The 12397-nt window shown below is 48.7% G+C and overlaps 1 protein-coding gene across 4 annotated transcripts in view; it reads right to left on the minus strand.

The window, feature by feature from the left end:
* Nucleotides 1–12397, minus strand: part of LOC100074016 (SPHK1 interactor, AKAP domain containing) — an 81581-nt gene that overhangs the window by 21193 nt on the left and 47991 nt on the right. For all 4 annotated transcript variants that reach the window (XM_029071303.2, XM_029071314.2, XM_029071299.2 and 1 more), the window contains 3 exons: nt 10742–10879; nt 6214–6508; nt 297–3969 (listed from right to left, as the gene is read on the minus strand). In XM_029071303.2, coding sequence (XP_028927136.1) covers nt 297–3969; nt 6214–6508; nt 10742–10879 — 4106 coding nt within the window. The remainder of the gene's footprint in view (nt 1–296; nt 3970–6213; nt 6509–10741; nt 10880–12397) is intronic.

Below are 12397 nucleotides of genomic sequence, written 5' to 3' on the forward strand. Positions count from 1 at the left end.
GAGCCCGGGGCTTAGGAGTCAGAGGTCACAGGTTTAAATTCTGGCTCTGCCACTTGTCAGCTGTGTGACTGTGGGCAAGTCACTTCACTTCTCTGTGCCTCAGTTACCTCATCTGTAAAATGGGGATTAAAACTGTGAGCCTCACGTGGGACAACCTGATTACCCTGTATCTACCCCAGCGCTTAGAACAGTGCTCTGCACATAGTAAGAGCTTAACAAATACCAACATTATCATTATTATTATTATTAAGGGCCTAACAAATACCATCAAAAAAAAAAAAAAAGAGTGCACTTACCCGCTGGTTGGAGGCAAGCTTTTTTCAGTAACCATTCCTATGGCTTTCTCTTTGTCCAGACGTTCCTGTAATGTCCTAGAGGAGGGATTTTCAGAAACGAAGGGCTCGAGCCGTTCAATCCATTCTTCCTTTTGGTCCATCTCGATGTGAATCAAAGGCACTTCCATGGAGCACGAGGACGTGCTCGAGTGTCGGAGCGGGGAGATGCCCTGGCCTGTGAAACGCTCTTTTCGGAATTCCGAAGGCGTTTCCTCCATGACAGGGGCAGACTCGCTCCGAGTCGGGGATGGACCAGGCCCGCCCTCTCCCTTGGGTTCTGGAGCCGGGCGGTCCCTCCGGGTTCCCTCACCGTCCACCGACCGCCCCGTGTGGCACAGAGACCCTCGAGACACCGGCTCGCCGCCCGTCCCTTCACCGCTCTCCACGAGGATTTTGTTCTTCCGCATCAGCGCCTCGATGGAGTTGGCCCACGTTTCGTGAATCAACATGTCGGTGATGCGGTCGGCCCGGTGTCGTCGGTACAGGCAGGAGTCCGACTTGCAGAGGCTCGGAGGTACGTTCCCGACCGGCTGTACGCTTAAGAGATCCTGAGGCCTGCCCTGGGCAAAGTCGTCCAAAGAGTTGGCCTTGAGGGGGACGCTCACCGTCAACCTGGGGCCCGGCGGCCTCCCGTCGGGCATGGAGAACTGGCGGTAACACAGAGAGGAGCGCGGAGAAGGCATCAGCAGACCGCTGCTGCCCTCCCAGGGGCTCCTGGCCGAGGACGAGCCGCCTCTGCCGTCTCTCTCCACGTCCCTGAGCATGTACCTGTAAAACTCCTCCGTGATGCTCTCCGTGCTCGACTGCTTGGAGGGGCAGCTGGGTTTCACGCTGAGGTGGCCGTTGTTCTGGGACGCCTGCTGGACGGCGGCGGCTAAGATGCTGCCCGCGCTCTTCCCTGCGTAGTAATCCAACAGCAGGTCCAGCCCCCTGCCTTCGCTTTCCATCTGGTTCACCATAAAGCGAGAAAACTCCTCCGTGATGCTCTCACAGCTGGATTGCTTGGAGACGGAGCTCGCCCTACTCCCAGGCTGGCTGGAGCCGCCCATCAGGCCTAGGGTGGAGGCGCCGGGGGCCTCCTCGGCGATGCTTTCGCAACTCGGCGCTTTCACCCGGTTCCATCTGTCCCACGGTGACCTGTTTCTGGAATAACTCTGGCCGGGCCAGGCGCCGTCCGCCAAGGTCAGTTCGGCCAAGTGCATCGTCTTGGCAGCCACTTCGTTGCCCGAGCCGCTGACGGAGTCTGGAGCCTCATCGAGGCTGACGGAGTCATCCACCACTCTGTTCATCAGCCTTTCCTTCAGTTCAGGGTGCTCGTCCGTTTTCCTCTTGATCTCCCGGAGCCTGGGGGGCCTGTGCTTCTTCAGTACTGTCCCGCCGGCCTGGCTGTCCGTCTTCCTCTGACTGGAGCAGCAGGATAAGCTTTGGGTCACCAGATATTCGTTTCCTCTTTTCCATGCGCAAAACCAGGGCTGCTTGCCGTTTGCGTTGTCCAGGCAGATTGCAGCTATTTCCGTTGCCATAGAGACAACCGTTTCAGCTAATTCTTCGGCAAAGTCAGTGACCCAGTATTTAGCTGTCCATGGTTTCCCCGGACATGCAGCTTGAGAAGAGAGTGGCTGGCCGCTCCCCGAAAAAGGCCTCAGGTCTTGCACTTCGTGGTTCATAAGGGTGTCGGCCTGGCATTTCTCGGGGACGTCCGAGCGGCCGTTGTCACCGGCGCACGTCAGTTCTCGAGGGCTGTGTCGCCATTCGCTGTCGGAAAAGGGGCTTTCTCTCTCCACAAATTCATCCTTGCTGAGCCTGGGGTTCTGGTAGAGAGATTTTTTCTTGGGGGACAATTTTGCAACCAACAGATGGCCATTCTCACAGGTCAGTTCCGTTGGAAGTGCAGGACTCCCTGCAGTGTCCGGAATCACCTCCCCTTTGATGTCCCTCTCCTTTTCGGGGAGCACGGCCTCTCCGAGACCATCACCGGGTTTAGCGTTGGGTGCGTTGCTAACTGAGCTGGAGCTGGAATGGGCTGGTGCTGTTGGATGGACAGCGAGCCCAGACGTGTTTTCCAGGGACTGACCGTCTACTCCAACCTCTTCCCACCTGCTGGCGCTCTTTGAAAAGAGGAGGGAATGCTCGCTAAACTGGGCCACGTCACCCATCTGCTGGATGGTGAAATAAATCACCTCAAAAAGCAGTTTATTCACCATGTCCAGAAAAAGATCATGAGGGCTTAAGCCTACATTCCCTTCGGCCTCGGTGTTCCTCGTTTTCATCTTCTGGTTCACTTCTTCCAAAGAACGTTCCAGAATCACACTGGACAAGTTCTGGGCCAGCTTGTCTCCGTAGACGTTCTCCAAGCGGCCCCCCCGAGGCCTCGAGGCCGCTTCGATGATTCTCCCGTTCACCGATTCCAGGAAGTCCCCGACCGTGTGGTAGGCTTTGGGCCTGGCCAGGACGGCAAAGGCCTCCTTGAGCAACGCCTCCGCGATGCCTCCGTTCAGACCCCCCACGCCGCTGGCCAGAACCGCGCTCCAGGGCAGGTTCACAGCGGCTGGGACCCAGGCTGGAGGCCGAAAGTCAGCTGCGGCTGCCGGAAACCTACTCTCCCTCCCTTCCCCAAGACCGCAGACCGCTACGGCGCTCGCCACTTGAGCCACGCCACGCAGAGCGGAGGGAAAGGAATATTCCGTCGCTTGGGATGCCTTGACTTCCTGAGACGCTTCGCCATCCGCCATTTCGCCATGAGCTACTGGGGCTTCTTGCTCCGTCCAGAACCGTCCTGTAGCCGAAGGGCTTGAAATGGCTTCAGTTAGAGGTACCTCATGAGGGACGGCTCCTTCTGCAAGTTGGGGCCTGGAGGCGGCGGCATCCTCTCTGAGGTCGGGGGAGGGAATTCCAGCAGAAGCTTCGGGTTCAGGCCACTTACGGAGGGTGGGACAGTTCGTCCCCAGATCCTCAAAGGTTGTTTCGCTGCTATCGGGACTCTGAACGATGACAATTTTGGGCAGGTCGTGCCACGGTCGAGAAACTTCCGTGGTGCAGCTGTCTGGAATCAAGGAGTTTCCCACGTACCTCCCGGAAGGAGCCTCTTTAGTGGGTGAAGACCAAGATGGGGAGACACTGATAGATGTCTCCTGAAGCACAGAATCACCCACATCCGGGGCGGACTTCCCACCGTCTTCCTCGTGCAGGAGAGCGAGAGGCTTTTGCTCACCCTCACGGGATCCAGAGACCGGTTTGCTTCCTGGTTCGGGAGTGGTGGCACTAACCAAATTTAGCTCTCCCTTCACCCGTCTGCTTACATCATCTTCAGGAGTATTCATGGGGAAAGGATTTTCCACTTGCCCTTTCAACATTTCTCCCAAAGTATGACTGGGATCTGGCCCCCCAGCCCCTTCCTGCTGCCCAGACAACACAATCGGAGTCGTAACTGGCAAAGAAAATGCTTCTGTTCCCTGATTCAGGCTTTCTTCTAAATGGCCCGGGGCCCGAGAGGGATTTAAGAGCTCTGTGCTCATAGAGAGTTCTTTGGAAACAGGGGGAAATTTGCCCATTGTCCAATTTTGCTCTTCTGGTCCATCCTCCTTTGGTTCTTTGCTTTCTGGAAGTGTCCCCGATACACTCAGATCCTCCTGCCCTTCAAAACAGATTAAAAAAAAAAAAATTGGCCCATTTTGACAACTTAGATAGCAAGAAGCAGCATGTCCTAGTGGAAAGAGCACAAGCCTGGGAGTCAGAGGACCTGGGGTCTAATCCGACTCTGCCGCTGGCCCGCTGTGTGATCTTGGGCAAATCACTTCACTTCTCTGTGCCTCAGTTTCCTCATCTATAAAATGGAGACTCCACAACTGTTCTCCCTCTCCCTTAGACTCTGAGCCCCGAGTAAGATCGGGACTGTGTCCGACATGATTGTCTTGTATCTTTCCTAGCCTAAGTACAATGCTTGCACATACATAGTAAGCACTTAGCAAATACCACATTATTTTATTATTACTATTATTATTATCATCAACAGCGGTGATTTTTAAAATGACCCTTTGAGAAAGTTGCCTGTATTTTACCAGAACACTGACTTGTTAAGGGTCTTGTGACTATGTTAGGCATTGAATTTCAGCTAATTTTGGTGAGAGGTGCAAGATTACAAAGCTTGCAAACCCTGTTGGAGATGGGTAAGAGAACTTTAGAAAAGGAAATGTGAAACTACAATTCCCAAAAGGCAAAGGGGGGGATGGCCTAAATTACTGTCAGCCACTAGGCTTTCAGGGAGAAGTTTACCTCCACTTCGAGGGGCGGAGTTTAAACACCCACCTGTGGAGTGGGGTGTCAAACCTTTATAATTTATCTAAAAACTCCTCTTCTGCCTCCTGTTCTCCTTTGGATTCCTTCTGCTGCCTTGGAATCAGATCTAGAATCAGGCCTAAAACATAGTAAAAAGCCACCTCATCACCTCCACAGTACCTGGCAGGAAGGAGGAGAGAAAAAATCAGGGTGTGAGCTTTATTTCTGGGTTATGTGACTTAAATCTTAGCCTCCTTTTGTATACCAAAGTGAATCCTTTCTGCATCAAGTATGATTTGCTGCCAATTGCTGTGTTTGGAAATTTTCTCTCAGGCCTATTCACAGAAAAGTGTCTTACAGCTTTACAAAGGACTCATGCCTAGTTTTCCACTCGACCTTGGTTACTTCTTCACTCCTTTTAAATATATCTGGTCTGGTAAGGATTGTTATATGATCCAAAGGGAACCTTGGGCAGGTCTCCCCGACTGATTCCCCTCCCAGAAACTGCCCCAAAGCAGTTTCCCTAGAGGAGGTCGTCTATTGACTGGATTTGGGACAAACTCAGGAAAGGGCTGCTCTTTTTATTTAAAAGGTATTTGTTAAGCGGTTACTATGTTCCAGGCTCCGTAGTAAGTGCTGGGATAGACACGAGCTAATAAGGGGTTCCCGGTCTTAGTCCCCATTTGACAGTTGAGATAACTGAGGCACAGAGAAGTAAAATGACCTGCCCAAGGTCACACAGCAGTCAAATGGCAGAGGCGGGATTAGAACGCAGGTCCTTTGACTCCCAGGCCCATGCTCTATCCACTAGACCACACTGCTTCTCGTGCTCTTTCACGCTTACCCCGGGCTGGGAGGAAACATTTGGGTTAGTCCTTCCTGTACAGTCTCAGGACTAAGGTTATGGAGGTCTTTTTGTTCTTGATGCCCCTGACCCACATTGCTCCTCCAGTGTAGAGGCCAACTCCGGGCAGGTTCACCTGGGGACCTTAGCCGGGGGTAGAAGCAGAATGCAAAGGGGCCCTTGCAGTTTCAGGGGACTGTTGGGAAGCAGCAGCAGCTTTTTCTCCAACCTTCCCCTTCCCTCCCTCAACCCTGACAGCCCCTGTGCTGGCTGGGATGGGTTATCGCATTGGGACCAGAAAGATCAGACAGGGTGAGGGTCCCCAAGTCACTCACTTCCCTTATTCCAGCCAAACTCTCCAGTCCACTCCAATAATGATAATAATAATAATGGTATTTGTTAAGTGCTTACTATGTGCCAGGCACTGTTCTAAGTGCTGGGGTACATACAAGATAATTGGATTGGATACCGTCCCTGTCCCACATAGGCTCCCTCTCTTAATCCCAGATGAGGGAACAGAGGCACAGAGAAATGAAGTGACTCGCCCAAGGTCACACAGCAGACAAGTGGCAGAGTCGGGATTAGAACCCAGGGCCTTCTGATTTCCAGGCCTGTGCTCTTTCCATTAGGCCACGCCGCTTCTCACTCTTCCTATGGCTGCGTGCCCTCCCCACGTACTCCATTTTCCCATCTCTCTGGGGTCGCCTCTTGCCGGTGGGGGCTGTCAGGATTTCCATCATTCTGTTTAAAGGCATTTACCATCCTTATACTCGTCCACCTCACTCTCGTCTTCCAGGTACTCATATGCAGTGAAAAAGTCGTCTTCTTCTTCTTCTTCTTCTTCTTCTCGGGATGCCTCAGAGCAGGCCGTGTCCTCAGAGCAGGCCGTGTTATCCTCCGATTTCTCAGTGTTTGGTTCCAGAAGCAGCCATTGCTCCAGCCCCAACTGCAGCCCGAGGAGGAATTTATTGATTTCGAAGACGATGCATTCGGTACTGTTTGGCTTGTTTCCCCTGGCACACTGGACCAGACATATCTCTGGAGCCCAAGGACACTAGGAGCAAAACAGCAACAGTAAGAATGACCTTGACCATTCTCCTCTGTCGGTTTTTCCATTTGCTAATGGGCAAGCAGGGCTTTTGGGTTTAAATGGCTGCTGGAAATGAGTTCTGCCGCATCGAGATACATATCGGATCTCGTGGCTGTGAGGAAACTAAGCCCTGCTGAATCTCATTCTTTGCTTTTAATAATAAGTAATAATTGTGGTATTTAAGCCCACACTATGTGCCTAGCACTGGATTGGGCTCTGAAGTAGATACAAGATGATCCGATCGGACGCAGTTCCTGTCTCACACGGGGCTCATAATGTAAGTGGAAGGCAGAACAGGCATTGAATCCCCATTATTACTGATGAGGAAACTGAGGCACAAAGAAGTACAGTGACTTCCCTAAGGTCACGCAACAGGCAAGTGGCATGTCTCTCTTACCTGTCATTGGCAGTTTGTCCAACACAATTTAGTAATCTGAGAGTTTATCATTTGGAAGTGTCTACTTTAATTCCAGGGCTATTCCCCCGCTGCGTCCCAACGAATTGGGTGAGCAGGAAGGAAGGCAGTTTCCTTTCCTCTCTAAGTTTCTTGTCTTTCACTACTGGCTTAAACGAAAAAGAGATAATTGCCAACTCCGATACTTCTGGCTAAGGAGGCAGTAAATATGAATTTCCGCACACAGTGTCAGGGTAAAACAGGAAGGTACAGTTTATACTAGCAATGGTGTTCAGACCCAGACTTCCAAAACTGGCAAGTTAGGTGAGCCCAGCTGGTTGTTAGGGGACAATTTGGGAAATTTTCTGCCAAGTATATATTCATTCAATCACTCAATCAATTATATTTATTGAGTAAAAACTCCTCACTATTGGCTTTAAAGCTCTCCTTCACCTTGCCCCTTCCTACTTGACTTCCCTTCCCTCCTTTTACATCCCGGTCTGCACACTCCGCTCCTCTGATGCTAACCTTCTCGCTGTGCCTCCATCTCGTCTGTCTCGCCATCAACCCTGGCCCACGTCCTACCTCTGGCCTGCAACACCCTCCCTCCTCATATCTGCCAAACAATTCCTCTTCCCCCCTTCAAAGCCATACTGAAAGCTCACCTCCTCCAAGAGGCCTCCCCAGACTAATCCCCCTTTTCCTCAGCCCCCCTTCCTTTCCCTCCCCCTCGACTTGCTCCCTTTGTTCTTCCCCACTTCTCCCCGCCCCACAGCACTTATGTAAATATGTCTATACCTATAATTCTATTTATTTATATTGCAGCCTGTTTACTTGTTTTGCTGTCTCCGCCTCTAGATTGTAAGCCCGCTGTGGGTAGGGACTGACTCTCTTTATTGCTGAATTGTACTAAGTGCTTAGTACAGTGCTCTGCACATAATAAACACTCAATAAATTGAATGAATGAATGAGCACTGACTATGTGCAGAGCACTGTAAGCACTTGGAAAAGTACAATGCAAGAGAGTCGATAGATATGATCGCTGCCCACAAGGAGCTTACTGTCTACAGGGGGAGACAGATATTAAACAAAATTAGGGGAGTGTAATAATAGCAATAATAATTATGGTATTTGTTAAACGCTTACTATGTGCCACACACTTTACTAAGGGCTGGGGTGGATACAAGCAAATCGGGTTGGACACAGTCCCCGTCCCACATGGGACTCACAGTCCCATTTTCCAGATGACATTACTGAGGCCCAGAGAAGTGAAGCGACTTGCCGAAGGTCACACAGCAGATAAGTGAGGGAGCTGGGATTAGAACCTATGACCCTCTGACTCCCAGGCCCCTGTTCTTTCCACTACGCCACACTGCTTCTCTAAGGGTATGGACATAAGTGTCATGGAGCTAAGGGAAGGGTGAGCATCAACTCCTTAAGGGGTACAGATCCAAGCGTATAGACTACATAGAAGGGATGGAGAATAGGGGGAAATGAGGACATAGCGAAGGCCTCTTGGAGGAGATGTGATTTTAGTAGGATTTGCTTTGAAGATGGGGAGAGTGATGGTGCGTTGGACACGAAGTGGGAGGGAGTTCAAGGCCAGAGGGTCGGCGACAGGACAGAGGAAATTGAGATACAGCGAGTAGGCTGGTGTTAGAGAAGTGAAGTGGGAGGGTTGGATTGTCGTAGAAGAGCAGCGAGATACTTCATTCAAGCTTGTTTGTGTGTTTTTGTGTGTTTTTTTTCCTAAGGTGTCTGTTAAGCACTTAGTATGTGTCAAGCCCTCTTCTAAGTGCTGAGGTAGATACAGGTTTTATCAGGTTGGACACAGTCCCTGTCCCAAATGGGGCTCACAGTCTAAGTAGGAGAGAGGAGGATTTAATCCCTATTTTACAGATGAGGAAACTGAGGCACAGAGAAGTGAAGTGATTTACCCAAGGTGACACAGCAACTGGGATTAGAACCTTGGTCCTCTGACTCCCACTCCCATACTCTTTCCATTAGGTCACGCTGCTGCTTCCTGTATAATGTTGCACATACCTGTCCTTTCCTCTCCACTCTTACAACTCCCCATCCAGTAGACCTTCTCATCACCTCCCAAATGTTTCTCTTTTTAATTAATCTCCACGGACAACATATTATCTGCTGCTATTCTACTCCTGTCTTTACTACTTTAGTAGTTTACAAACAACATAAGCTTTTCTCTTCTGCTTTAACACTTCAAATATTTAGAATGTAAATAAAATGGACTTTTATTAGGTTTGCTTTGTTTCCAATCAGTCAATCGATGGTATTTACTAAGTGTTTACTGTGTGCAGAGCACTGTACTAAGCACTTGGGACTGTATAATACAAAAGAGCTGGTAGACACGGCCCCTGGCCATGAGGAGATTACCGTCTATAGGAGGTGACAGACGTTAAACTTCATTGTTGTATTGTATTTTTCCAAGGACTTTAGTACAGTGCTCTGCACACAGTAAGTGCTTAATAAATATGATTAAATGAATGAATGAATTGGGGATGGGGAAATAGTCGAGTATAATGCATTCCAGGACACTGTACTCTATCTTAAACAACTTTTTATTTACTTCCCCTTCCACCTACCAAGGCTTGCCTTCTCTTCCATTGTACAAAGCAGAGGTAGTTCCTTTAATTCAAAATAAAACCACTAAATTTAATTCAGCCAAAAAACAAGTAAGACTTTGCTATCTATGGTTCAATTGATGCTCAAGTCAATCCGATTAGACTGTAAACCCTTCAATTAGACTGTAAGCCCGTCAATGGGCAGGGACTGTCTCTGTTGCCGATTTGTACATTCCAAGCGCTTAGTACAGTGCTCTGCACATAGTAAGCACTCAATAAATACGACTGAATGAATGAATGAATCCTGGATCCCAGTTTACGATGCAAGTCGCCTATGAATTATGACTTTGACAAGTTAATTTTAGTCAATCCATTTTAGGTGATTTCTTATAGGACTATCTGAGGCTGTAAACCAAAAACTAAGAATGAGCCAGACAAAATTTCCCCAAATATCATATTTGGTGTGCATGTGCTCCATAGATACGCTTTTTCTTTTATCTCTTTCTCTCTCTCTCTTGCTGTCTCCCTTCCCCGCAACCCCTCCACCTCTTCATTCAAGCAGGGAGGTCATCTTAAACCACAAAGCAAAAATGATTAACTCTCCTTAGCCCCAGAAGCACTGAGCACTGGAATTATAATGTGAAGCAAGCAAAGCTTTGCCTAGGAGTTGACCATCTCAGAAGGAGCCAAGATTCAAAGGTAATGACTGTGATGATCACAGGGATGCAAAATATCTCCTTCACCTTCAATCTAGTTCTCAAAAACCATGGTGGACTTATAGTCAGATAACCTCTTGATGATGTGGTGGGTGATTCTGAGCAAATATCTTGGAGGAAGCAATCAAATTCGGGCCACTCGCTCCCACTGCGTCCTAAGCTACAGAAAGCCAGAATAGCATCATTATAAATGTGAATTGCCAATTCTTCTACCTAAAAGGTGGAGTCTTTGATTTTCTCTTGGCTTGGATAAACCAGTGTTTCGGACGTTTCCCTTTCCTGACGCTCACAGGCATTTCATGCCTGTTGAAGGGTTTCCAACTATTTGTTTTAGATTGAAAGCTCATTGTGGGCAGGGAATGTGTCTGCTTATTGTTATATTGTACTCTCCCAAGTGCTGAGTACAGTGCTCTGCACCCAGTAAGCGCCCAATAAATATGACTGAATGAACAAATGGTTCTCTCAAAGTCATGGGACCCAACCTGAGGCCTTCTCTCCTTACCTGGGAGACTTCAAGGTCAGCCTGAAGATTTCTCGATGATGGTAACCCACTCAGGAGGACGATTTCATTTTCTTTCGGTTGTTGGATGTTCCCAGAGCTGATGAGCTTCGGAAGATCCGGTGACACACTGACGAGTTTCTGCAGGGCGGAAGATGAACATGGGGTCTGAAAACTGAAAAATGCCAACCACTTCCTCAGAGCAAGAGCTAAACCATTCGAGGCGTTAAAATGACTTTAGGGCTATAACCTTGGAGCTCTACTCTTGACACGCTTGATATTCACTCCTACCTTCCACACTAATGTGCACATCCTTAAATCCTGTCATTCAGTGATGGCTCTGCAGGAACTCAGAACTTGGGCTTCTCACTCCCTAAACTTGGGGCCCAGGAGGGCACAGAGCCAGAGCACTGAAAAGTGGACAGGGGCAGTGCTGGCTGGTGGCAATCGTATTACCGGCCCGGTGGGTCTTGCCCCCCTTTCATTCATTCAATCGTATTTATTGAGTGCTTACCGTGTGCAGAGCACTGTACTAAGCTCTTGGGAGAATACACTATAACAATAAACAGACATATTCTCTGCCCACAATAAGCTTACAGTCTTGAGAACGAGTTTACAGTCTAGAGGACGGGCAGGGAATACGGAATGCTCATGAGAATTGTACGTACATCCCTGGGTGCGACTATGTAGGAGAGCCACCTTTGAGGGTTGAAGTCAACTCTTAGTGCTCAGCGCTTAGAACAGTGCTTGGCCCATAGTAAGTGCTTAACAAATACCATCATCATCATCTCATTCTCAAGCTTGTTTGACAAGAAGGAAATGTGGCCTAGGTATGAGGAGCAGGAGACTGCAAGTCAAGCGAGCAAGTTCTATTTCTACCTCTGCCACTTATTTATTTTTTGACCTTGGGCAAACCACTTAACCTCCTGGTGTCTCCGTTTCTGCATCTGTAAAATGGGGGTAAAATACCTGTCTTTCTGCTTCACAGACTGTGAGCCCCATGTAGGATAAGGACCATGTCCGCTCTGATTTTCTTGTAGGTAGCACAGTGCTTTTCAGGTAGTAAGTGCTTAATAAATGCTATCACTAGCATTACTGTGCTTTAAAAGTATGCTTTAAAAGTATGGTTATGAGTTTTCTGGTTCTAAAACTTGACCGATTGATGATGAAAGTAAATCCACTTGGAGAAGGCATATTTTTCCTTGGGTTCATATTATCTTTCACTCTGGAGACCAAAATAAAGTTATAAACAAAATGGCTGCCCCGATGTTCATCTCTTATTTTTTGGTATGGTATTTGTTGAGCTCTTACTATGTGCCAGGCACTTTACTAAGCGCTAAGGTTGATACAAGATAAGTTGGACAAAGTCCCACATGGGGCTCAGTCTTAATTCCCATTTTATAGATGATCTAACTGAGGCCCATAGAAGTAAAGTGACTTGTCCAAGGTCACACAGCAGGGACACGGTAAAGCCAGGATTAGAATTCAAGTCCTCGGATTTCCAAACCCATGCTCTTTCCACTAGGCCATGCTGCTTCTCAACTCATCGAATCTGCTCCTGAATTTAAGGCAAACAAACAAAAAAGCTATTTTCACTTTATAATCTGTGTAATCAGACCTTTGAAATATTAACAGGATTACCCACTGGGAAATTTAAAA

The sequence above is a fragment of the Ornithorhynchus anatinus genome, chromosome 1, assembly GCF_004115215.2.
Source record: "Ornithorhynchus anatinus isolate Pmale09 chromosome 1, mOrnAna1.pri.v4, whole genome shotgun sequence".
NCBI classification, from domain to species: domain Eukaryota; kingdom Metazoa; phylum Chordata; class Mammalia; order Monotremata; family Ornithorhynchidae; genus Ornithorhynchus; species Ornithorhynchus anatinus.